Source organism: Callithrix jacchus, chromosome 11, assembly GCF_049354715.1.
Source record: "Callithrix jacchus isolate 240 chromosome 11, calJac240_pri, whole genome shotgun sequence".
NCBI classification, from domain to species: Eukaryota; Metazoa; Chordata; class Mammalia; order Primates; family Cebidae; genus Callithrix; species Callithrix jacchus.
In genome coordinates, this window is record NC_133512.1 from 60,449,711 (window position 1) to 60,477,671 (window position 27,961).

The following is a 27,961-nucleotide window of genomic DNA, read 5'->3' on the forward strand; positions in this document are numbered from 1 at the left end:
TAATAGGCACTGATACAAAATTGACCAAATGTAAGAGTTAAGCAATTTCTAACTCCAGGAAAAAATACTTGCACAATAAAGAAGTTATAATTGTAAAGTCATCATAATACGTTATGAAGCTCAGCTGGAAAAATATTTACAAGTCACCATAATGTAAATTCTAAGAATTTATTTGATAACACAATAAAATCTAGATCTCTATGGACTTATAAGATATAATGTTCAGCAAAAATATATGAAGACAGAAAATTTTGTGTACCATAACCACATTTTATGTTGTTATATTAAAGTTTGTGATTGGACAGTAAATATTTAGAGATTTATCTAGAAAGATGTGAACCAAATTATTATTAAATAATTTTACATATTTTTCACACTTCTTAATTTCTTGATTTTTAATATAAATAATTATCTAAGCATAACTTTTAAGAATTAAATATTATATACAAATAGACCCAAAACATAAGTTGAATTCTAACACATTATTCCAGTTTCAGTCCACCATAATTTAGCCACTCTCTCTTCATTGTATATTTAGATTGTTTCCAGTATTTTTTTATTTTACATATCCTTATACATAAATGTTTGGAATTCATCTGATTATTTTCCTAGGATGCTTGCAAAATGGAACCGCTGATAGGAAAAATTTACATTTAAGCCTTTTCATAATAATCAAAAGTGGAATACTGAAGAATTAAGACAATTTATACCCTCATAAGCAATGTTTTCTCACACCTTGTCAACACCAGGTGGTATAATTCTTTTTTTCACATTTGACAAATTCACTTTTGAAAAATCTCAAATTTTTATTTAGTTGATTACTAGTTATGCAACCCATATGTTTACATTTTGTAAGCCACTGACAATTTTTAGAATTGATCCCTTTCTCATCCCTTCATTGTCATTATTACAAAGAATCCTTAACTCTTAAATGCCTAGCTGATTACAGATTCAAGCTCTCCTTCTTGTGTACCAATATAAACTGCTTTTGGGTTTATTTCTCTAAATCACAAATCTAGTCCTATCATATTAGGGTGACACACCTTGTCAACATTAGTAATGGATCAAACATTTTCTTAAATTATAAAATTGTGCTTTCATGACAGTTTTTGTTCAATAATCATAAATAACTTGATCTTAGGGACCCCATATGTTTAACATAGTATTTACTTTTATTCATCTAAGAAATATTTAGTCAATGATAGGTCAATATATTGACATAGGACACAGTGAAATGGCCTACTCTAAAAACTAAGTTATTCAGCTACTTTTCCATTTTTTAAAAATATCTTTTGAGTATTACTATGTGGCAGAAATTGCTCTAAGTTCTAGATACACAGTGTTAGTAGAACCACCTGTGGCCTTCCCTTTATGAGGCTAATAGCTGGGAGTAGAGTGTGATGACAAATAAATTAAAAAGTAAAAATTTTTTTCTTTTTAAAGAGTGATAAGCAGTTTTGTGCTATTCTAGCAACTCTTTAGAAAAACCAAACAAAACACAGAAAGCAGTAATTTGAGTGTTTGCCGATTCCCTTTTATGGCTGATTTCAAGCTATCAATAGTTAAACAACTGGCTCATAAAGTTCTCAAATACTGAACAGCTGGCTCTGGAGAGCCACTGCAAGGTACATCACCACTGATAGTGCCAACAGGATATTACAACTGGAAAACTGCTAACTGACTACTTAAGGTAAAAGAGAAATGTCCTACTGAAAAGGTGACATTTAAGCTGAGACACAAATGAAGAGAATGAGAACACTGAAGGTCAGATAGAAAAATTTTCCAGACAGAGAGAACAGTCAGCTATAGCCAATGCCCTAAGGTAGAAGGAAAACACTTGATGTATTTGAAAGTCAGAAGGAGCCAGAATGCAAACATTTTAATTTATTTTTCAGTTAGGAGAATATTGAGATAAAAAAAACCTTTTAGCTAAGGTACAGGCAGCAATTTGGGAGAGTTAAATATGAGCGGAAGCTAGTATTAGCTTTGGTTCTTTTGTCTTGTACTTCTCTGCTAATGCTAATAAAGGTTACAACTACTGCTGGGTGATTTCAGGATACACACACACACACTCACAGAGAGAGAGAGAGAGAGAGAGAGAGAGTTCATCAGAAATCTTGGTTTACAGAATGCAAAGAGAGACAGAGTTCATCAGAGATCTTGATTTACAGAATGCAAAATGGAGCAGGAGATAATATTATTTTATGGCATTAAAAATGTTCATTCCAGGTACTCCAGTCTATTTCTTCAATCTTGCTGAACCCACAAATCATCTACACTTTGACATTTTGTTACCACTTTTAGAGGACTAATAACTAACATGCTATATATCATTTGAGTAGTGTTTGGGAAAAACATAAATCAAATTGCATAAACAAAACAAGAGATCATTAGATTAAATTATTTTAGCAATTTTGGGGCCTTTTCCTCTTAAAGTTAAGATGACAACAGTAGCTCTGTTTTGATATGTTACCCAGAGCAAGTAGAGATTGGGTGAATCCAAAACAATATTTTAAAGAATAAATCCATTGGAGTTCAAACCCAGGTGAACAAGTGAACAGTTCCTTCTGCATAAAAATAAATCCTATTGTGAAGCAAAGGAGATTAGAGGGATTAAGCCTCACATGTGGAGGATTTGAAAGTGGATTTGTTTTTTATTATTAAAGATATTTTTATGAGTTAATTGCACAGGGATCTAGCTCATTTGTTTTTTTTCAAAATTGAGATAAATCAGAATGTCCCTGGGGCAGGAGAGACTTCTGTTGCATGTGAGGATGTGTATTATTCATTCCAATAATACATCTGCAGCTAACAATCTTGAGAAAGGAATTATGACTTGTAGGTACTCTCACAAGTAATTAATTGTTTCTGACATGTTACCTATATTGCTAGTTACAGTTGTGTCTTTAGCAAGTGATTATAATTTGTATACACATTCAAACTGCATTAGGAATAATACTCAGCATTTACACAGAATTTTAAGAAGTTCAAGGCAATAGCTAAAATAATTGAGCTGTTTCCAGAAATGTGAGCTATATATAGAATGAGTTGTCAAAGCTAGAAATTTATTACTTTTCCTCACTGAAGAAATTTAAAAATTCACATTTGTTATTGATGAGCCATCTTTCTCTACAAATAATACCTAAGAAAAGAAGTTAATTTTTTTTTTTTTTAGAGACAGGTCTCACTCTGTCACCCATACTGGAGTGCAGTGAGGTGAAAAAAATCTTAAGTTTCAATCAAATTGTAGAAAAGCATTTTTAAAGGTCCAATGGAATTCATTTAAATATATGCATCACATACTGTTTTGCTTTATTTCTTGAAGTAATACATTGACTTACTTGTCTAGAATTAAAATATAACCATTAAAAATCTACTCTGTGATAAAATAAACACATGATGCTGACAGAAGACAACAACAAATGCTTCTGAAATTACTTTTTCAGCTCTGGGATCCTCAGTACTTGCACATGAATGAAAGAAATCAGAGAAAAGCATTCAAGAATTATTTTGTAATCAGATCTAATATGTTCTATTGATGAGTAATAGAATGAATTAATGAGGATTTGGAATTACCTCTAAGTGTACCAAAAAGAGCATATTTTGGGAAGTTAAGCAGAAGAGGCCATATAGTTCATATGAATCTACGTGGAAAATAAAATTATGGCAATTGTTCACATTACTTAGGCCAAATAATAGCCAAATTCCCACCATCATCATTAAAATCATCATCACAATCAAAAAGAGCTCTTAATGAAGCAAGAACCAAATAGAGAAGTTGAGCTTTGAAATTTCAAATATATATATATTTGTATATATATAAGTATATACATATATATATTTGTATATATAAAAGTATATATATATATATATATATATACTTTTGCATGCTTTACTTCAGTGAATACTTCCTTTTTCTTTATATAAAATTCAGTTTTTGTTTAAAAAATGTTAAACTCACTTCACTTAAAATTGAGGTAATTTTCAAAATATTTTGGGCTAAAATAAATCTTTACATGGAAGTATTTTAACATTATCCAAACAGGCAGTCTAACAAAGTTTATAGAAAATTTAATTAGTCCATTGTTTTTTTAAGTGGGAAGCATATACAAAAATTGGCCATAATATTAATAGATTTCAAGCATAAGGTATTTTTAAAATGCTGTGTTAAATTAGTTTACCATGAAATCTTGGCTTTTAAATATGATGTATAAGTTTTCGATCTGTGCATTAAATATGCAGAAGTACATGTTGAAAAACAGACACAAGACAAGAGGGCACTTCAGGGAGTGGGAAGATAATGAGCCAAGATGAGCATGTGGGAAAGAATAAGACATGTTTTAGGAAACTGTAAGGAAATTCTGGATTTACAGAAGATAAATCTGGAAATGAAGGCAAGAGCCAGACTGTGGATTCAAATAGCATGATAAGTAGTTCAGACCCTTTTAAAAATCAGTCATGAAGCACTAAGGACTTCATAGGAAAAGAGTGATTACATAAATGAGGTAGTCTGGAAAAAATTTATCTGGTTATAAGTCGAAAGGTTGGTGTGGAGCAGGGAAAATACTGAAAGTGTGGGGAGTCCAGCTGGAAGACCTGAGCAAAGATTCAAAGGTGAGATTAATTACGATGGTGGAGATGAGAATGCAAAATGAAAAATGAGGACAAGATGCTCCGCAAAAAGAGAACGAGGTAAATAGGATACTGTTTCAAATATTTCTAAAGAGGTCCCCAAGAGAGTGATTATGGCCTTAGCAGCCATAGTGAATCATTTGCTCCTTCATAGGTTACATTTTTTAACTGCCCCCATACCTTGATAATAGGTTTTCTACCATATAGGACCTATTATTCTTGAGTACACAGTTAACTTCTATTCAGTCTTTAAGAAATCCAGCTCATTTATCTTCTCTTCTTTCTGGAATCAGTTTTGTGTGCTCTCTTTTAAGTGTCCTAGGTATAAAATTTTTATAATACTTAAGTGAATTTATCATAAGATCTATTGACTTGTCTTCTCCTCAATTAGATTACCAGCTCCCTGAAGGTGGAGACCACATTTGTCCATTTTTCACAATGAACACAGTAGCACACAGAAGAAACCGAATTATTGTTTGATGAAGAATACCCGGGAAAGTTAGAATGACACTAAGTCAATAAACAAACAAACAAACAAAACAAGCAAATAAGTGAAAGACAGAAGTGTGCATATATACGGAATAGAATAGAATAGAAAGATTGAGGAAATTGTTTATCAACATGTTGGATAGCTAATAGAAATAAGATTGAAGAAAATGATAAAAAACAGAAATTGATTAGTCAGGATTTCAGAGTACAAGGGATGCTGTGGCATGCAGACCTGGTATGGAGGGTTCACCCTGGTAGTCCAATACTTCCTACAGTTTTCAAAAGATTCCTTATGCTCTTCAATTTTCTCACCTCAGCTTCTTTTATCTCCACTGTCAAGAATGCCATCTCATCTTGATCCTCTATTTTAATATCTACTTATGCATGTGTGAAGCACAAATCAAATGCCACTATTGCATGGGACCTTTCCTGGTCTTTTATTTCTCTGAATCCCTGAGTAATCCTTTTTTCTTAATATGCAGCCTGAAGACCACCTGCATAAAATCCCATAGGGGGTGGTGCAGAAGAAGTTTCTCTCTACAGACATAATCTATCTAATAAATGTAGATGGGGTAAAATAATTTGAATCACCATTTTACAACCACAAATGAAGGGATTTAAGCAAATGAGCACTGATGTTTACAAAATAATTAGTGAGGAAAAAGCTAGTAGAAACTTAATGATGGCTGGATCAATAATCTGATAGTACCTAAACTCACTCATCCAACTTAAGATTATAAAAAGAGATGAGGAGACATTATATGCCTCCTTATGGAAGGGCACAAAATACCTTCTAATATATTCTTTTCAAGGAAAAATATGTCTGAATTTGACCAAATCTCTTTCCATAAAAACCAGTTAAAAGTAAAATGTGAAAAGATAACAGTGAGTAGAATTTTGCATAATCCCATATGTGGGAAAAGAATGGCAAAAAGTAAAATTTTAAAAGAGATGGAAAAATGTATAGATTAAAATATATAAAAAGAAACATAAGACATGTCAACCCAAAGTATAGATATTTGGAAATCCTAATTTCAAAGAATCCACATTTGCAAATCATTTATAAGACTACTAAGGTAACAAGAACACTAACTGATATTTAGAAATTTACTGTTAATTTTTAGGTTTCGTAACAATCAAAGCATCAATTTTAAAGCATTGCTATATATCTTGAAATATTTTTAGATAAAATGATAAGACGCCTGGAATTTGCTTCAAAATCATGTAACAGTGGCAGAGGTGTGGTGAGCGTAATGGTATAAATAAAACAAGATTGATTATCATGGAAGTTGGGGAACAGTCACTAGCTCACGTTTATATATGTTTAACAGTTTTAATTTTTAATTCATTTTAAAATATAGGTTCCTAGACTCTATCTCAGAATTATTGAACTAGAATAGCTGAGAAAGATTCTGAGAATCTGAACAATTAACATGTTCTGAAGTGATTATTATGCACACTAGGATTTGGAAATTATAATTCTAAAACAATTTATCTCATTATCTTACCCTTGTCAGAGAAATGAAGCCAACTATATACGTATATCTTATCTTTAAGGATAATGAGCTGTGTCTTTATCAGGTTTGCATTTCCTAAGAACATGCATATTTGTGTGTGTGTGTACATATGTAGACATATATAAATATATGTATATATGTGTCTGTATATAGTTAGTATGCACTCAATAAAATGCTAGTGATATCTGACAAAATATTTACTTTTGTTTAGTTTGAAGAAATATTTCAGATAGAGTATACAACACTTATGCACACATTCCAACATGTCAGGTCCATTTGGCATCAGGAATGTGTACCTTGTTATAGCTGTTAGCAATAGTCTTTAGTCACATGAAATTTATTTCTCAGCTGGTGGTATTGAACATTCTTAAACTGCCAATATAGTCATACCTCAATTAGCAAATATAACATCTAACAAGAGGAGAAAAATAGCCTCTTCTTTCCCATTTGGAGAGTAGGTATTATAAGCAGCCATGTATAGTATATCCACACTCATACTATAGATAATCATATGACATTTCACGAAGATAAACTAAAATGTTTTTACCTGTGATTACTCCTAGACTTTTCCCTTTTGAATTCTTTGTTTACCTGTTTGCAATGTTTCATTTATTAAATAACAACTTTGACTTTAAGAGACTATGCTTAGGAAAATGTAATCTTTTGTTTAGAATTGCTTTCCCAAAGACCTAATATTTCCTGTAATTGGAATCCTTGAAAGATGTAGACTATGACAGATTCTGTAATAGAGTCTGTCCTACTACTAGTCCAGGGTTCTAAGTTTGTCACTAACTAGTGAAGTAACTTTGAATAACACACTATTATTCCTGGTTCCTGGTTTCCCTACATACAGTTGACCTTTGAGCAGCATAGGTTTGAACTCAATGGGCCCACTTACATGTGGATTTTCTTCCACCTCTGCCATCCCTGAAACAGGAAGATCAACACCTTCTTTTCCTCTTCCTCCTCAGCCTACTCATCATGAAGACAATGAAGGTGAAGAGCTTAATGATGATCCACTTTAATTTAATGAATAGTAACTATATTTTCTCTTCCTTATTTTCTTTTTTTTTTCTTATTGCATTTTAGGTTTTGGGGTACATGTGCAGAACATGGCAGTGTGTTTTGCTGCCTTCCTGCCCCTCACCCACATTTGGCATTTCTCCCCAGGCTATCCCTAGCCACCCCCCCCCACCTGCTGTCCCTCCCATTCCCCCCAATAGACCTCGATGTGTAGTACTCCCTTGCCTGTGTTCATGTGTTCTCATTTTTCCTCACCCACCTATGAGTGAGAATATGTGGTACTTCATTTTCTGTTCTTGTGTCAGTTTGCTGAGAATGATGTTCTCCAGTTTCATCCATGTCCTTACAAAGGACACGAACTCATCGTTTTGATTACTGCATAGTATTCCATAGTGTATATGTGCCACATTTTCCCAGTCCAGTCTATCATTGATGGGCATTTGGGTTGGTTCCAGGTCTTTTCTATTGTAAACAGTGCTGCAATAAACATTAGTGTGCATGTGTCCTTAGAGTAGAACGATTTATAGTCCTTTGGATATATACCCAGTAATGGGATTGCTGGGTCAAATGGAATTTCTATTTCTAGGTCCTTGAGGAATCGCCACACTGTCTTCCACAATGGTTGAACTAATTTACACTCCCACCAACAGTGTAAAAGTGTTCCTATTTCTCCACATCCTCTCCAGCATCTGTTGTCTCCAGATTTTTTAATGATCACCATTTTAACTGGCATGAGATGGTATCTAAGTGTGGTTTTGTTTGCATCTCTCTAATGACCAGTGATGATGCGCATTTTTTCATATGTTTGTTGGCCTCATGTATGTCTTCTTTTGTAAAGTGTCTGTTCATATCCTTTGCCCATTTTTGAATGGGCTTGTTTGTTTTTCTCCTGTAAATCTGTTTGAGTTCTTTGTAAATTCTAGATATCAGCCCTTTGTCAGATGGGTAAACTGCAAAAATGTTTTCCCATTCTGTTGGTTGCTGATTCACTCTAGTGACTGTTTCTTTTGCCGTGCAGAAGCTGTGGAGTTTGATTAGGTCCCATTTGTCTATTTTGGCTTTTGTTGCCAATGCTTTTGGTGTTTTGGTCATGAAGTCCTTGCCTACTCCTATGTCCTGAATGGTTTTGCCTAGATTTTCTTCTAGGGTTTTAATGGTGCCAGGTCTTATGTTTAAGGCTTTAATCCGTCTGGAGTTAATTTTAGTGTAAGGTGTCAGGAAGGGGTCTAGTTTCTGCTTTCAGCACATGGCTAGCCAGTTTTCCCAATACCATTTATTAAACAGGGAATCCTTTCCCCATTGCTTGTTTTTGTCGGGTTTATCAAAGATTGTATAGTTGTAGATATGTTGTGTTGCCTCCGGTGCCTCTGTTTTGTTCCACTGGTCTACATCTCTGTTTTGGTACCAGTACCATGCTGTTTTGATTACTGTAGCCTTGTAGTATAGTTTGAAATCCAGTAGTGTGATGCCCCCCGCTGTGTTCTTTTTGCTTAGAATTGACTTGGCTATGTGGGCTCTCTTCTGGTTCCATATGAAGTTCATGGTGGATTTTTCCAGTTCTGTGAAAAACGTCAATGGTAGCTTGATGGGGATTGCGTTGATTCTGTAAATTACTTTGGGCAGTATAGCCATTTTCACGATATTGATTCTTCCTAACCATGAACATGGAATGTTTCTCCATCTGTTTGTGTCCTCTCTTATTTCGTTGAGCAGTGGTTTGTAGTTTTCCTTGAAGAGGTCCCTTACATTCTTTGTAAGTTGTATTCCTAGGTATTTTATTGTTTTTGTAGCAATTGTGAATGGCAGTTCATTCTTGATTTGGCTTTCTTTAAGTCTGTTATTGGTGTAGATGAATGCTTGTGATTTTTGCACATTGATTTTATATCCTGAGACTTTGCTGAAGTTGCTTATCAGTTTCAGAAGTTCTTGAGCTGAGATGATGGGGTCTTCTAGATATACAATCATGTCATCTGCAGATAGAGACAATTTGGCTTCCTCCTTTCCTATTTGAATACCCTTTCTTTCTTTTTCTTGCCTGATTGCTCTGGCAAGAACTTCCAGTACTATATTGAATAGGAGTGGTGAGAGAGGGCATCCTTGTCTAGTGCCAGATTTCAAAGGGAATGCTTCCAGTTTTTATGATATTGTGTCCATTTAGTATGATATTGGCTATTGGTTTGTTGTAAATAGCTTTTATTACTTTGAGATATGTTCCATCAATACCAAGTTTATTGAGGGTTTTTAGCATAAAAGGCTGTTGAATTTTGTCAAATACCTTCTCTGCATCTATTGAGATAATCATGTGGTTTTTGTTTTTGGTTCTGTTTATGTGGTGAATTACGTTTATAGACTTGCGTATGTTGAACCAGCCTTGCATCCCTGGGATGAATCCTACTTGATCACGATGGATAAGTTTTTTGATGTGTTGTTGCAGTCGGTTTGCCAGTATTTTATTGAAGATTTTTGGGTCTATGTTCATCATGGATATTGGCCTGAAGTTTTCTTTTCTTGTTGAGTCTCTGCCGGGTTTTGGTATCAGGATGATGTTGGTCTCATAAAATGATTTGGGAAGGATTCCCTCTTTTTGGATTATTTGGAATAGTTTCAGAAGGAATGGCACCAGCTCCTCTTTGTGTGTCTGGTAGAATTCGGCTGTGAACCCGTCTGGACCTGGGCTTTTTTTGTGTGGTAGGCTCTTAATTGCTGCCTCGACTTCAGACCTTGTTATTGGTCTGTTCATAGTTTCAGCTTCCTTTTGGTTTAGACTTGGGAGGACACAGATGTCTAGGAATTTATCCATTTCTTCCAGGTTTACTAGTTTATGTCCATAGAGTTGTTTGTAGTATTCTCTGATGATGGTTTAAATTTCTGTGGAATCTGTGGTGATTTCCCCTTTATCGTTTTTTATTGCATCTATTTGGTTGTTCTCTCTCTTCTTTTTTATCAGTCTGGCTAGTGGTCTGTCTATTTTGTTGATCTTTTCAAAAAACCAGCTCTTGGATTTATTGATTTTTTGAAGGGATTTTGTGTCTCCAGCTCCTTTATTTCTGCTCTGATCTTAGTTATTTCTTGCATTTTGCTAGGTTTTGAGTTTTTTTATCTTGCTCCTCTAGCTCCTTCAATTTTGATGATAGGGTGTCCATTTTGAATCTCTCCACTCTTCTCATGTGGGCACTTATTGCTATATATTTTCCTCTAGAGACTGCTTTAAATGTGTCCCAGAGATTCTGGTATGTTATGTCTTCGTTCTCGTTGGTTTTGAAGAACTTCTTTATTTCTGCCTTCATTTCATTGTTTATCCAATCAACATTCAAGAGCCAGTTGTTCAGTTTCCATGGTGCTGTGCGGTTCTGAGTTAGTTTCTGAATTCTGAATTCTAACTTGATTGCACTGTGGTCTGAGAAATTGTTATGATTTCAGTTGTTTTTCATTTGCTGAGGAGTGCTTTACTTCCAATTATGTGGTCAATTTTAGAGTAGGTGTGATGTGGTGCTGAGAAGAATGTATATTCTGTGGATTTGGGGTGGAGAGTTCTGTAAATGTCTATCAGGTTTGCTTGTTCCAGGTCTGAGTTCAAGCCCAGGATATCCTTGTTAATTTTCTGTCTGGTTGATCTGTCGAATATTGACAGTGGAGTGTTAAAGTCTCCCACTATTATTGTGTGGGTGTCTAAGTCTCTTTGTAAGTCATTAAGAACTTGCCTTACATATCTGGGTGCTCCTGTATTGAGTCCATATATATTTAAGATCGTTAGCTCTTCTTGTTGTATCAATCCTTTTACCATTATGTAATGACCTTCTTTGTCTCTTTTGATCTTTGTTGCTTTAAAGTCTATTTTATCAGAGACAAGAATTGCAACTCCTGCTTTTTTTTGCTCTCCATTTGCTTGGTAAATCTTCCTCCATCCCTTTATTTTGAGCCTTTATGTATCCTTGCATGTGAGATAGGTTTCCTGGATACAGCACACTGATGGGTTTTGGCTTTTTATCCAATTTGCCAGTCTGTGTCTTTTGATTGGTGCATTTAGCCCATTTACATTTAGGGTTAATATTGTTATGTGTGAATTTGATACTGCCATTTTGATGCTAGCTGGCTGTTTTGCCTGTTAGTTGATGCAGATTCTTCTTTTTGTTGATACTCTTTAGCATTTGGTATGTTTTTAGAATGGCTGGTACTGGTTGTTCCTTTCTATGTGTAGTGCCTCTTTCAGGGGCTCTTGTAAAGCAGGCCTGGTGGTGACAAAATCTCTGAGTACTTGCTTGTTTGCAAAGGATTTTATTTTTCCTTCAGTTATGAAGCTCAGTTTGGCTGGATATGAGATTCTGGGTTGAAAGTTCTTTTCTTTAAGGATGTTGAATATTGGCCTCCACTCTCTTCTGGCTTGTAGAGTTTCTGCTGAGAGATCTGCTGTGAGTCTGATGGGCTTCCCTTTGTGGGTGACCCGACCTTTCTCTCTGGCTGCTCTTATTATTTTCTTCTTCATTTCAACCCTGGTGAATCTGATGATTATGTGCCTTGGGGTTGCTCTTCTTTCGGAATATCTTTGTGGTGTTCTCTGTATTTCCTGGACTTGAATATTGGCCTGCCTTGCTAGGTTGGGGAAATTTTTCTAGATAATATCCTGAGGAGTATTTTCCAGCTTGTATTCATTCTCTTCGTCATATTCTGGTACACCTACCAAATGTAGGTTAGGTCTCTTCACATAGTCCCACATTTCTTGGAGACTTTGTTCATTCCTTTTTGCACTTTTTTCTCTAATGTTGGTTTCTCATTTAATTTCATTGAGTTGATCTTCGACTTCTGATATTCTTTCTTCTGCTTGGTCAATTCGGCTGTTGAACCTTGTGCATGCTTCACAAAGTTCTCGTGTTGTGTTTTTCAGCTCCTTCAATTCATTCATATTCCTCTCTAAGTTGTCCATTCTTATTATCATTTCCTCGAATCTTTTTTCAAATTTTCTTTTAAGGTTCTTAGTTTCTTTGCATTGATTTAGAACATGTTCTTTTAGCTCACGGAAGTTTCTCATTATCCACCTTCTGAAGTCTGATTCAGTCATTTCATCACACTTATTCTCCATCCAGCTTTGTTCCCTTGCTGGTGAGGAGCTTTGTTCCTTTGTAGGAGGCAAGGTGTTTTGGTTTCGAGTGTTTTCCTCCTTTTCGCACTGGTTTCTTCCCATCTTTGTGGATTTATCCAGCTGTCGTCTGAGTAGTTGCAGGCTTTTTATTTGGGTCTCTGAGTGTACACCTAGATTGTAGATTGTTGATGCTGAAGTATTTCTGTTACTTAGTTTTCCTTCTAACAGTTCAGCCCCTCTGCTGTATGACTGCTGAGGTCCACTCCAGTCCCTGCTGCTGTTGGCTCTGCCCTGTTGGCGAAGTCTCTCTGTTATGGTGGGTTGCCTTGGCAACAGCAGGCTGTGTCAGCAATGGGCGTGTACCTCAGTAGGGGCGAAATGCCTCGGTAGTGGCGGATGCCCCTCCCCCATGGAGCTGCACAGTCCTGTATTCAGCTGGGCCCACAGTGAAACTCTCAACCCCGAGCATTTCGAATCACCGTTTTGTTTGTCCCTGTGGGGGTGGGTCCTGCCGAGCCTGATCACCTGGCTCCCTGCCTTAGAGCCCTTTCTTCCTCTTCTTTTTTCTTTTTTTTTTAAGTTGAACGGATGACTCTCTCTCAGGTGTTTTAGTCGCCTGCTGGTAGGGCACTGGGATCTGCATGATTTCCCGTGCAGGGGCCCATTGCACCGGCTCAAATGTTGCTTCCTGGGAATCTCCTTGTCTGGGTCACTGTCCAAGTCCCGTTTAATCAGATGGATATGCTAATCTGCCCTCCCAAATCTCAGATTGCCGGTTTAACAGGGCACCCAGATCAGCACGTTTTGTGCAGGGTGCTGCTGCACTGTGGCGCCAGCCAAAACCGCCCGCACAAGCCGAGAGGGCTGCGCTGGCTTCCTGTGTCTCTCCTACACTTGGGAATTTCCCCGTTCTGTGGGCAACAACGATCCGTCTGGAAATGCAGCTAGGACTCACCCTCTGCACCTTCAATGAGAGCTGCAATCCCGAGTTGTTCCTACTGCACCATCTTTCTCTTCCTTATTTTCTTAATAACATTTTCTTTTCTCTGGCTTACTTAATTGTAAGAATGCAACATATAGTACATATAAAATATATAAAACATGCATTTATGGATTGTTTATGTTATGGTGAAATTTATTCCTGGTCAACGGTAGGCTATTAGTAAAGTTCTGAGGGAATCAAGAGTCATATGTGGATTTTTGACTGCATAGAGGGTTGACATTCCTATCCACTGTGTTGTTTAAGGGTTAACTGATATAATTCTAAAATAAGTATGTCAGTCTACTCTTAGATCATCTCTAAATTTACCTCCAGTTTTATAGTACTTTGCATAACATTTAAGCACAAAATACAACCTCTACTGAAAAAAAACAGACATAAAATGTTCTCACCTCACAGTCTTATATGACAATTTTAAGGTCAAATTCATACAATTCTGTTCTGAAGGTATAAATACAGGAATATAAAGGACTTTTTTCACTTTGGCTTACCTGCTTATGAGCATGATCATAAGAATTAATATGATTGTCAAACTCCTGGTGTTTGTGATACTGCTTGTCACATAATTCACAGTAAAAGTTTGCCTTTACATCTCCCAGAGCCTTTGCTATGGACTTCTCCTTTTCTGCAAAATCCTTTAAGAAAAAAGACAAAAATGTTGATTACACTTTTCTCTAATACCATAACCAGCTCTCATATTAATCAAGTTGGTATTTAACTTAAAGGTATATGATGGAGCACATTATTTTCTGGGAACTCATGGCACTGTGAAAGTAACATTTAGTTTAGCATCGTCCCTAACTTATCAACCAACATATTATAAGTTCTCCTAAAATAGCCCTGTGCTGGAGCCTGGTTTTTACTCATTCTTCCTCTTACTACTCATTTCTAGGTTGTGATTATGCCTGTTACCAAGGACATCACTGGCCATTTCTTCTTTATCTCCTTCATAGGCCTCTGCTTTTCTGATATTATGCCTTAAATGTTTGTGTTCCATTAATTCCATCTTCAGGCAAATGATTTATCTATTTTATATGTTCTCCCAGGAATGCCCCCATTCACATCATAGACAGAGCCTGCTGTATCCATAATATTTAACATTGCCTAAGCCTCGTCCACAAGCATCAGTTACTGCTACACATTACTGAAGGCTTTATGTCCATTTTCTTCAAAATATTCTCCTTAATATTTTTAGTATGCTCCATTTAAAACAGTTTTGGCTACATAATTCTGCTTAAAATCCTCTTTAACACTCTCTTTCATTATAGAATAATAATGGAAAATGTTTACTTAGTATAAACTATGCACCAGGTATATGAATTATCTCATCATTCCTTACAACAACGCTGTTAGGTTCTATTTTTATCTGCATGATAGACGCATCAACCAGTGCTTAGAGAGATCACACTCATGGTCACCAAGTTAACAAGTGGAGACAGAATTTAAATTCAAATAATCTATTCCTAGCTCCTCTGTTAGTAAACAGCTGTAATTTGCTATCTTCCTTAAAAGCCAACCTTCTTAATATACCAAAAAGACTTCTTTCATTGCATATATCATATTTTATCAAACCATTCTTCTATATTTTCCTCTTTAATCATATTACTGGATACATTATATAACATTAAATTATCTGTTTTCCTGTCTATTGTTTCCACCAAGTTTTTGAGAGAAGAAACTAATTTATTCATTTTTCTTACATAGTGCTAAACAACATGTTGTCTAGCCTAGAATAGGTGCTATTTGATATGCATTACATAAATAAATGGATAATCATGGTTTATATATTTATGCCTTATAGCATTCTACAACTTCTGCTATATTATCCCAATACCAAATAAAAAGAGTGATTGGCACACTGAGAATACCAAGTAAATAGGTATAAAGAATGAATGAGCAAACTAAAACATGGATTTTATCTTTGTTTCTCCAAAATAACTACCCTCAGTAGAAAGAAATTGGATCATAAGTGTACATCATAGGCAAATAGCTGACCAGAAAAGAAAGTAAGCAGAAATCATTTAGGCATGTTTTCAGAGTATGGTGAAGTAATGGGGCAATTAATTTAGACATGTGCATAACATAATGATTTAAGCCCAAAAGCAAGAGGGCAAAACAGATGGCAAAAAGCAAGAAGGCATTAACTATAACCATAATGACAGCATTAACTAACAGCACAACTAGACTAAATATAGGGACTGCCTATCTCAGAGTTAAGGTAAGAATTTGGTTACACGCTAGAATAATGGTGGATATAAAAACTACTGGGCAGGCTATATCCAGTAACGAGAATGTAGACTCTGATTTCAAGATCAAAACCCAGGTGCTGAAGGAACTACAACTGCCTGCTGATACAGTCGCTATTGAGAAGTGAGACAGGAGTACAGCATCGATTTAGTAGACTTAGAATCAAGGGAAACCATTACTTCTCCAATTGCTCTGGTTTTTTTTTGTTTGTTTTTTTTTTTTTTTTTTTTTTTTTTTTTAGATGGAGCCTCACTCTGTTACCCAGGCTGGAGTACAGTGGCACAATCTTGGCTCACCGCAACCTCCACTTCCCGGGTTCAAGCAATTCTCCTTTCTCAGCCCCAAGAATAGCTGGGATTATGACATGCACCAGCACGCCCAGCTAAATTTTTTGTATTTTTAGTAGAGACGGGGTTTCTCCATGGTAGGCAGGCTAGTCTTCATCTCCTCATCTCAGGTGATCCACCCGCCTAGGCCTCCCAAAGTTCTGACGTTACAGGCGTTGAGCCACCATGCATGGCCATTGTTATTATTATTTTTTCTATGTCCTTTCCTAGTATAATCACAGGGACTGGATTCAAACTAGGGATTACTTTGGTTTAATCATATTTCTTACTTTTTTATGACAACAGCCTTAGAAAACGGACCATGTTCCTTAGAAATTGGTGAACCCTGCCTTAGTGTTCAAAAACACCTCAGCCTCATGAACTGGGGTAGGGAAACAAATGAAAATTCAGGATAGATTTGAGGCTAAAAATGTATTTTTATATTCTTTCAGATTATGTAAGAGATTTTATGACAATAGTTCAATGTCCAAGAGTGAATGTTTACCCTCATCTAAATATTCTATATTTCTAAAATGTTCTTTAAGTATCGTATTAGATACTTTTTAGCTCAAAATGTTATAATTTTTAGGCAGTTTCACCAAAATTTAACTTTTATACCATTTTTTCCTGAATGCTTATATTTTACAAAGTTGTTAGACTAAACTACATATCACACTTCTTGCTGCATTATTTTTGTGAGGAAATTATGTAGATACCCTTATCTTTCTTCCCTCTAAGGTGTTAATGACAATCTCCAAGGCATATTCTGGTCCCCTCATTAAGAGAGAAAGAGGCCAGTCATGGTGGCTTATGTCTGTAATCTCAGCACTTGTGGAGGATGAGGTGGGCAGATCACCTGAGGTCAGGAGTTCAAGAGCAGCCTGGCCAACATGGCAAAACCCCATCTCTACTAAAAAATGCACTAAGGTGGTGGTACACACCTGTAATTCTAGCTACTTGGCAAGCTGAGGTAGGAGAATTGCTTGAACTTAGGAGGTAGAGGTCGCAGTGAGCTAAGATTACGCCACTGCACTCCAGACTGGGAGACAGAGCAAGACCCTGTCTCAAAAAAATAAAAATAAAAAGAGAGAGAGAGAGAAATAGTGAACAGGTGGAGTATAAATTCTACCACAAAACATATAGATATCGATGGAATTATAACAGTAGAAATCTCTATTACTTTTCAAAAGAGTCAACTGATATTTAGCAATTTCATGTTTTGTGTAAAATCTAATGGCTAGGTAATGGTAAAGTAGAGGCATGCTTTACTGTCTCATGCAACCTCATCCAACCATCCATTCATCCAACTATTTATTAAGTATTAATACATTCAGGTATTTTTTATTTAGCAACTTCTAAATTTCAGTTTCTTACTGGGTCTTATACTCATTAATTTACAGTCTAGTAAAGAGGTAAAAACTATAAGTTGTGATAGAGTTATAATCACAAATTGCTATAGAGGGTTACCTAGATCAGACTAGCTAAAAATAATTAGAAGTTAATTTGTTTCTCACATAGCATTACATATACATTATTAGTACACATTACTTCTTGGCTTTTTGTTGAATGACAGGATACTTTTACTGAAAAATAGGCCCGAAGGTAAATTAAGATGATTTACTTTCTAAAGTAATTATACAATCTTTAAATATATTTAGAGATACAATATAAATATGAAAGGAGTAAAAAATGATGACCTATTCTCAGTATCAGTAAATTTTTAAAATAAAAAAAGAATTACAGATACAAGATTTGATATATAATTCATTCATTGATTTGCTAGTTATTTAAATTTCCATCTTACATTTTGCCTAGAGGAAGAGGTTTTGAAAGCTTATCTGACAGAAAAAAAGAATGTATGACATTAAAGAAAGCTTCTTGTTAGTCATTCTCAATGATTCATTAAAGGATGAAAGTAAATTACAAATGAAATATGACAGTTATCTTAACAAGAGTCATTTTTAAAAAAGGTAATGCCAATGGGCATTTTTTGTTGTAGTTCGGTATGAATTCTGTCGTAGTTAATTACTTTTTATAATTAATGTTTTGGGTGCAAGGAGTGAATATGTACATTTTCACACCAATAATTTTACATTAATGCATAAAACAGGTGTGTTTTTTAAAGTGGGTAAGTATTTTGACTAGAGTAATACATTTAAAAATATGAATGATTTTATCAAATTTTTATCATTGTGATTATTACACATTAACTCCTAGTAAACTACATTGTAAACCAGAAATGTGGCACTTCACAGTTGATAACTCACTTAATCTTCACAATAGCTCTATGAAGTATGTTCCATTATTATCTCATTTAAAGATATGGAAAATAAGGCACAAACATGTTTAGAAACTCATTCACTGGATTAAGCTCAAACCTGCCTGACTTCAGAGGCATGATTCACCATACTCAAGGCTGCTGCAATTTAGCATTTATCCAGATGCCAGATAAGTCCAGGCTATCTCTGCTAACTCATTTGTGGATTCAGGATAGCATGGAGCACTTAACTCCCAGAAAGACTGAGAACTAATTATCATTTTAAAAATTCATAATGCTCTTGAAGCTGAGAGACGGGTATTAGGAAACTGCAAGGTAGTAGTAGTCTTGTTGCATTGGTTGTGAATGCTGTTCTTCATAGCTCCTTATTGGTAATACCAGCTCAGAGCTTTGAGAATTGAATTCATATTCTTTGTGTGAAAGCCCACATTTGACCTTTCACTGTTATGTGTAAGAGATTGCTTTAAGAATTCTAATATTCTCTAACTCATTCTATTATATTAGCCCCAAATGAAATCCTACTTCAAAGAAAGTGAATTTTCCCCTCCTCCAGTCAAGTGGCTGCTGCTGAGTCAGAACACTCTTTTGGCTCCCATCATCTTCCTGCATCTCTGTAACAGCTTGGATAACAGAAAACTTGTTTTAGAGGTTTCATTCACTTATTTATTCTATTTTTATAATAGGAAAATGTATCTTAGTCTTTGAAAGCTGACTAGCTCTAATGTCAGCCTCTATCTTACAGAATTTCAAATGCTAAAGGTTTCAGTTCTCAGAATAAATTAAAGGGGATAATAATAAGTAACTTGCAGGATTGTTGTGAAATAAACATTTGATAACTTTTATGGAAGTACTAAGTATACCACATTGCAAATATAGGTGATGGGGCTCAGAATATGCCCCACCAAAGCACGACTGTAGGAAACCTAAATGGGCCACTCCAGTATTCCTTCTTAGCATAAAGATTATTTTGAGCTAGTTATTTTGAGAAATTATAGACACAGGTGAAACTTTTAGCTTCTCCTCTTATTAATAATTCATCAAAATGCCCACATTAAAAGATAAATACAAGCACATTAAACATGTGAAACTATCTCTGTGGCATGCTCTGGGGACAGCTCAGCATCATTTCTAATTTGCAAAGAATGACAAATTTCTGACTTATAGATAGGATTCCAGAGTCTTGACTACATTTCTGTACATGAAGAAACAATTAAATATTTAAAGTTTGCTTAAATAACTGCCTGTTTTGGAGATGTGTCTTAACTGATTGCATTTGAACAGAGATTATTTTTTAAGAACACAAGGATTTCTGTTAGGACCACAGTTATCAACATTAGCCAACACCAACTTCATCTTCCTCTGCATGAAGTAATATACAGTTCTTCCACCAGAAAAACATGTTAGAAAGGAAATAAGGAAGTCCAGTTGAACCCTAAAATAATCATAACAGCAGCTATTGCTTTATTGATTAATCATGGTTATCTGCCTAATGGAAGGAAAAAGGGGGAAGGTATAATTTCCAGATTTCTTAATGATCAGATACAAACGCTGCATTGCACAAGTTTATAAAGGCTGCATATTGTTTTGCAGAGTTGCTTAACAACCAATAGAGCAGTAAAACACACATAATCCAACGAGCTTTTACTGATACCATGCAGTATTAGCCCACCAAAATGCAAAAACTATCAGTCTCTTTAATACAGAACATTTCAGCCCTCACCAATAAAATCAGACAATATACTTAGGTGAGATAGAAAAAAAAAGTGACTAAAAAATATGTATATCAAGTCTGGGTCAGGAAAATGGTTGAATCAATTAAATAACAATGAAGTCTTGACCTAGAGTTTATGTTTATCAAATGTCCAATAAAGAATACATGAATTAATAAATGTAGTGAGCAAAAGAATGAATACATTTTATTTATTTATTTTTATCTAGTTATTTAATGTGCTAAAGGGGAGAGAATTAGAATTCCTGAGGTATATATGATGGTATAAAGATTCATATAACTTTAAAACACCAAGAGTGTGTTCTAATGTAAACTAGATTTTGCTAATAATAATTTATAAATACAGCTTTATCAATCATGATGTACAAACTGTATTGTTTGGCTCTATGTTCCCAACAAATCTCACCTTGAATTGCAATAATTACCATGTATCGTGGGAGGTACACAGTGAGAGGTAATCAAATCATGGGGGGTCGGTTTTTCCTGTGCTGTTCTCATGATAGTGAGTAAGTCTAATGAGGAACTAAGACTTATGCAATGGTTTTATAAAGGGGAGTACTTATAAGGGTGCTTTTATAAAGGGAAGTTTCCCTGAACATGCCCGCTTACCTGCAGCTATTTAAGACATGACTTTGCTCCTCATTAACCTTCCAACATGATTGTGAGGCCTCCCCAGACATGTGGAACCCTGAGTCAATTAAACCTCCTTCCTTTGTAAATTGCCCAATCTTAGCTATGTCTTTATACATACAATTTACAGACTAATACAGTAAACTGGTACAAGTAGAGTGGGGTACTGCTATAAAGACACCTGAAAATGTGGAGGCTACTTTGGAACTGAGGAACAGGCAGAGGTTAGAACAGTTTGGAGGGCTCAGAAGAAGACAGGAAGATATGGGAACGTTTAGAATAACCTAGAGACTTGTTGAATAACTACGACCAAAATGCTGACAGCAATAGGGACAATAAAGTCCAAGCTGAGTTGGTCTTAGATGGAGATGACTAATTTGTTGGGAAATGGAGCAAAGGCGACTCTCGTTATGTTCTGGCAAAGAGACTGGTGGCATTTTGCCCCTGCCATAGAGATTTGTGAAACTTTGAACTTGAGAAAAATGATTTAGGGCATTTGGCAGAAGAAATTTCTAAGCAGCAAAGCATTCAAAAGGTGATTTGAATGGTATTAAAAGTATTCAGTTTTGTGGGTTTTTTGAGATTTTTTTTTTCTTGTCCCCCAAACTGGAGTGCAATGGTATGATCTCAGCTCATTGCAATTTCTACCTCCTAGGTTCAAGCAATTCTCCTGCCTCAGCCTCCTGAGTAGCTGGAATTACAGGCACCAGTCATCATGCCCGGCAAATTTTTATATTTTTAATAGAGACTGGGTTACACCACATTGGCCAGGCTGGTCTCGAACTCCTGACCTCAGGTGATCCACCCTCTTTGGCCTTCCAAAGTGCTGGGATTACAGGCATGAGCCACCACAACTGGCCAGCATTCAGTTTTATGTATTCACAAATATATGGTTTGGAATTAGAACTTCTGTTTACAAAGAAACCAAAGCTTAAAAGTTTGGAAAATTTGCATCGTGATGATGCAGTAGAAATGAAAAACCCATTTTCTGGGAAGAAATTCAAGCTGGTTGCAGAAATTTGCATAAGTAACGAGATTCAAAATGTTAATCACCAAGCCCACAGGGAAAATGTCTCCAGGACATGTCAGAGAACTTCATGGCAGCCCCTCCCATCAAAAGCCCAAAGACCTCGGAGGGAAAAATGGTTTTAGGGGCCGAGCCCAAGCCCTTCCTCCAGTGTGCAGTTTCGGGACTTTGTGCCTGATGTCCCATCTGCTCCAGCCATGGCTAAAAGGGGCGAAGGTACAGCTCAGGCCATGGCTTCAGAGGGTGTAAGCCCAAGCCTTGACAGTTTCCATGTAGTACTAAACTTGCAGTTTCACAGATGTCAAGAATTGAGATTTAGGAATCTCTGCCTAGGTTTCAGAGGATGAATGGCTATGCCTGGATGTTCAGGCAGAAGTTTGCTCTAGGGGTGGGACCTTCAGGAAGAACCTCCACTTGGGCAATGTAGAAGGGAAATGTGGGGTTTGAGCCCCCATACAGAGTCCTCACTGGGAAACTGCCTAGTGGAGCTGTGATAAGAGAGCCACCATCCTCCAGACCCCAGAATAGTAGAACCACCAACAGCTTGCACCATGTACCTGGAAAGTCTGTAGACACTCAACAGTTGGCCATGAAAGCAGCAAGGAGGGGGACTGTTCCCTGCAAACCCATAGGAGTGGAGCTGCCTAAGATCATGGGAACTCACCTCTGGCATCGCCGTGACCTGGATGTGAGACATGAGGTCAAGGGAGATCATTTTAGAGTAAGATTTGACTGGCCCACTGGATTTTAGACTTGCATGGAGCCTTAACCCCCTTTGTTTTAGACAATTTCTCCCATTTGGAATGGGTGCATTTAACCATTGCCTGTACCCCCATTGTATCTGGAAAGTAACTAAGTTGCTTTTGATCTTACAGGCTCATAGGTGAAAGAGACTTGCCTTTTCTCAGATGAGACTTTGAATTTGAACTTTTGGGTTAATGCTGGAATGAGTTAAGACATTGGGGGGCAGTGAAAGGCATGAATGGTTTTGAAATGTGAGGACATGAGATTTGGAAGAAACTAGGGGCAGAACGATATTGTTTGGCTCTGTGTCCCTACCCTAAATTTACCTTGAATTATAATAATCCCCATGTGTCATGTCATTGGAGGGACCCAGTGGGAGGTAAGTGAATCATGTAGGGTGGATTTTTCCTGTGTTGTTCTCATGATAGGGAATATATCTCATGAGATCTGACAGTTTTATAAATGGGAGTTCTCCTGCACATGCCCTCTTGCTTGCTGTCATGTAAGATGTGACCTTGCTCCTCATTCACCTTTTATCTCGACTGTGAGGCCTCCCCAGCCATGTGAACCTGTTTGTCAATTAAGCTTGTTTCCTTTATAAATTATCCAGTCTTGGGTATGTCTTTGTTAGCAATGTGAATACAGACTATTAAACTAACTCGCTACACAATGTAAAATAATAATAAGAGAAACTATGTAGGATTGGGCAGAGTGTATGGGAACTCTATGTACTTGCTTTTTTCTAATTAGCAGACTACATTGTTAGAACAGTGTTCTAAAAATAAAAGTATACAACAAAGTTATATGTTAATAGTCCTATCTTTCTTGAAATCAGAAAACAATGTATGGTATAAGAATAATCTAATCCATGCCACAAGATGCCTACAGCCGCACTGTAGAAGGCATGCAGAATGACAAACAGAGTTACTTTGCATGAAGGGATTTTGAGACTCAGTTCCCCTCCATCATATCGCATGAGACCCAAACTTATAAACACTGCAGAAAACCAGGAACTACTCAGTGACTGTATTTACAATCAATAAGTTCACTGGAAATTCAAGGGTAAAATATTTATGATTGGAAGAAATTTTTTGGAATGTTTGTGTAGGTGTGCAAAATATGATAAGAAAATGGGTTTTCTTCCTCCAGATTGACAATGCTGTTCCATTTAAAAAGGTAGTAATTACCACTTTATCAATTCAGCCCACAGATAGGTATAACTGTAATGAATATAGATATATTGCATTCATCTAAATTAAATACATTTAAATGAATATATCTATTGTGTATTAGACAGGAAGTACTTTCATCTAGCCATTATTCCTGCTGTAACTATTTATTGTAAAAAATGTAATTAATAGCATCTGACATTTCATTTTCTAATATAAGAAAAATCAATAAAAAATGTTGAATAATTACATTTTCTGGAAAGTTACTAGTGATACATGCTTAGTTACAAACCATTTTTCTTTTAATTTAAAATTTGTGAGAGCCATCTACGAGAGAAATGATCATTAAGAGATGCTGAGCTAGCTGCTGCTTCATCTTTTCTTGGGAGTTGATTGCAAATATGATTTCCTTCAAATAGATTCAGCGACTGTCAGTAAGTTTCCCTTCTCTGAACTTCTTAACTTGTTCTGGTATTAATCTCTGCTGTGTTTATGTTCTACATGTGCTAAAAATAGGCCTGGAAACTCCTGAGGTGATGTATTAAAATCGTATAAAGCCAATGGCTTTGCTTTAAAAAAAAAAAAAAGGCAGGTCAGATGGATGCCAAAACACCAAGGACATTCTCTCTATTCTCCCGAACGTCCCTATCATGTCTAATAATAAGTCTGCTACTTGGTTTACTTACTCTGTGCCAGAGATGTTTAAAAGTGATTGTCCTCACAAAGGCACATCATTATTTCAAACTGGCTGCTCCGGGCTTCTATCTGTCGAAATTCTAGTGGGTAATTTACTTTCAAACATAGAGAATAATAGAAATTGTGAAAGAGGTATGCTTTACAGAAACCCTGTCTCTTAAATCTTAAAATACTAACTCTAAGCTGAGAAAACGTGTCAAAGTAAGAAAAAACCATTAAAAATGCTAGTTTACATTGAAAGTAAGATATTCACAAGGGCCAAAAGAGCAGCTGCTATAAACTACTTATGCTTTGTCTATTAAATAATCTTTATATATAACTCTGCAAAACTTGGATTAGTGACTTCGGAAAACCTCAAAAAGAAGGTCTGTGCATCAGTTTATGTAATATACTTGCTTCGATGAAAACTAAAAATGCTTGTGAGCTGGGGTCAGAAAGACTAATTAGCTAGAAACTGGAGCCAATATTTATGTGCCCATTTGTGGTAAACAGCCTACAGTTGTCCAAGACTGTCACAGCTGCTTCAGCAGTTAGAGAATCCGTACTTACTGGTATCACCGGTGCCAAATCAAGAAGCCATACTACGCTGGGTTCCAATCTGTTCTGCATGTGCATTTGTGGATGTACATGTGTATATACTGTGTAGAGAACTAGTGTGAAAAGAGGTGTATTGTAGCTAAATAGAAAAGAAGTTGTGGGCCCATTGTAAAAAAGTAAAATAGAAAAGTTAGAATCATCATACAAGCAGGTAACTGGAAGCAGTTCCAACAATCCCTTAAGAAAATTAATCTAAGAAAAGTTCTTTGGCTTGTCAAAGGTTTATGCAGAATAAGGAGCAGATCTGGAATGGGAATTCAAGTCCTGACCCCTGTCTTTGAGACCAATTGCCGAGTAATTATTCTGGAGGGTCTATTTCCTCACTGGAAAATGAGGTTGGTCTAAAGAACAGTATTATTGTGTCTCTAAAACTCAAGACATATACACAGATCTCTGGAATCTTTAAAATATAGATGTAGAATTCTTTCCTTTCTTCCAACTATATAATCAAAATCAAAATCTATTTAACAACATATTTAGAAATTACATTCATATTCTTGAGATATCAGGGATAAAATTTTCTGTTTCAAGTCATCTCCTAGAGAAGAAGACAGAATCATCCTCAGTAGAGACCTCCTCTTTTCTTTATCCCCCTAAGCTTTAAAAATGCATTTAGAGTTTTGCTAGTCCATAGATTACTAGTTGCAGCTATACTAGCCAAGGCTAAAAACTGGTTTTAGAAAGAAGGAAGCTACCTCTTTCTCTTTCATAGAAGGTATATCTGACATGAAAGGAAAAAAAAATCAAAAGATAGAAGAATTCACACCCAAAGTGATTCTTTAAAATTTTCTTTACATTGCTACGGCGTTCATGAAAGAGTTTGCTGTAGGCTAGGGACTTAGATGTAGTATGAATGTCTTAATGAGCTACTGTGCTATTTAGCCGTGTATGATAGTCATACACAATCCCTGTTTTCAAGAAACTGTCAGACCACCTGCAGGAATAGGATTAATTCATAAGATACAAAGGAGAACACAAATGGGCACAAAATCATATGGTAGGGATTTAAAGTACTGTTCATATTTAGAGAAAGGAAATAGTCCTACTGCTCTGTAACATGGGTACATACCTAAGCAGAATAAGGTTCATTAAGTTACGATTTTATAATGGGTCTAGATTAATAGGCTTAGATTTGACTCTTAGATATAAAAGAAGTGATTGACACTTGATGAGCTCTTTAATTCCAGGGCTTAAGAAGTAACAAAGTATTCCTGAGAAATAATGAACATACACTTGGTAATGAGAATGATACAGAGTTTACTCTGTGTATTAACAAATAAGAAGTCATACAAACTTTAGAGAGTATATTACTACTATTCCCCATTTCCTCTTCTATTACAGCTGGTCGCTATTTCTGACCAGTAGCTTGGGTAGTAATTATTACCCTTTCCATATTATTCCACTGCATATTCCTTTTGATTATTTTCCCAGCACTTCTTTTTCAGACTTTCTGCTTCTTGTTTCAGAGGCTTTACACAAAGTGAACTTACATTGCTATTTTTTAAAAATATATTTTTATAGATTTGGTGTACAACTACAGTTGTGTTACATGGATTTATTGGGCAGTGGTAAAATCTAGGCTTTTGGTGGACCTATCACCCAAGCAGTGTACAATATGTCCAATAGGTAATATTTCATCCCTCACTCCCCTCCCAGTGGAGACACTTTTGGAGTCTCCATTGTCTATTATTCAATTTTGTATGTCCTGAGTTCACTTTGAATTGGTCAAAGCACAAGTAAGTAGTTTTAAAAATTGATCTCTATAGAATGTTTTGCTTCTGTCCATTATGTTATAAAAAATCTTGATTCTGGAATTCATCAGTTTACATGCTTTGTTACTACTCTGGGCTAGAATCTGTGTCCTCATTAGTGGCTATATTTATTAGCAAATTTCTATTCTGTGATAAATGCACTGATGGCAGAAAACATTTACACTCTTTTTAGTAGAAAAAGTATCTTCTATCATGTAAAATGAAAAAAAGAACCTTCATTGATAAGAAAAATCTATACCTTAACAATCTAAGTAAATACCTTGAAGCTCTTTCCCTAGGAGTGTCAGCAAAAGCTCAGATAAGAGTCTGCCTCTTCATTAGTTGCATGCCTGAATATCACTGTGGTTTAACACTGGAATGCCCAGTAGTGAAGAATACCAAGGGACAGAAAAAAAGGGAAATAAAACATACATGAGAAGTGCAATGAAAACAAGGGGTAGAAAGAGAAAACAGATGCCTCAGGCGAGCAAAAGAATTCACATTTCCCTTGTTAAAGGGTAGAAAAGAAAACTAATGGTGAAAAGAATCAGGCTTGTGGTGCTGGAAAATAGAATTTAAAAATAATATGCTGGAGGAGACACAAGAGAGAAACTGCAAATGATTCCCTCGGTCTTGGGTAATTTTTTAGCCAAAGTCTATTTGTGTGGGAATCAGGGACATATCCCTTCTAAGATTGTTCATGATTTGAAATTTATTGGTAGAAACTTGAAAGTATAGGAGGGTCAACAACATTTACATCTACGGGAATCAATATTTTGTTGTATCAATCTTGATCTTGACATTTTCTGGGTCTGATCAAAATCATCAGTGCTCCTTGATAAGAAGCTCATTGTCATGAGACATTTTTCAGGAGTCTAAGTGTTTTCTATTAAGTTTAAGAGGAGATTTATAATCTCAGTTGGAGATTTTTACAAACCAGGGCAGAAATCCTAAGGTTGGAAATAAATTCACCAACTATGTATTAAATTCTTCCTGTGTTAGGGGCTACAGAAATTGTATATGACTTGG

General features: G+C 35.9%; 1 protein-coding gene across 1 annotated transcript in view; it reads right to left on the bottom strand.

Annotated features, from left to right (window-relative positions):
• The window catches only part of ZNF804B (zinc finger protein 804B), a 576,730-nt gene that overhangs the window by 103,535 nt on the left and 445,234 nt on the right, over positions 1-27,961 (bottom strand). Inside the window, exon 2 of the mRNA XM_002807041.7 lies at positions 14,230-14,373. Within this exon, the coding sequence (XP_002807087.4) occupies positions 14,230-14,373 (144 nt within the window). The remainder of the gene's footprint in view (positions 1-14,229; positions 14,374-27,961) is intronic.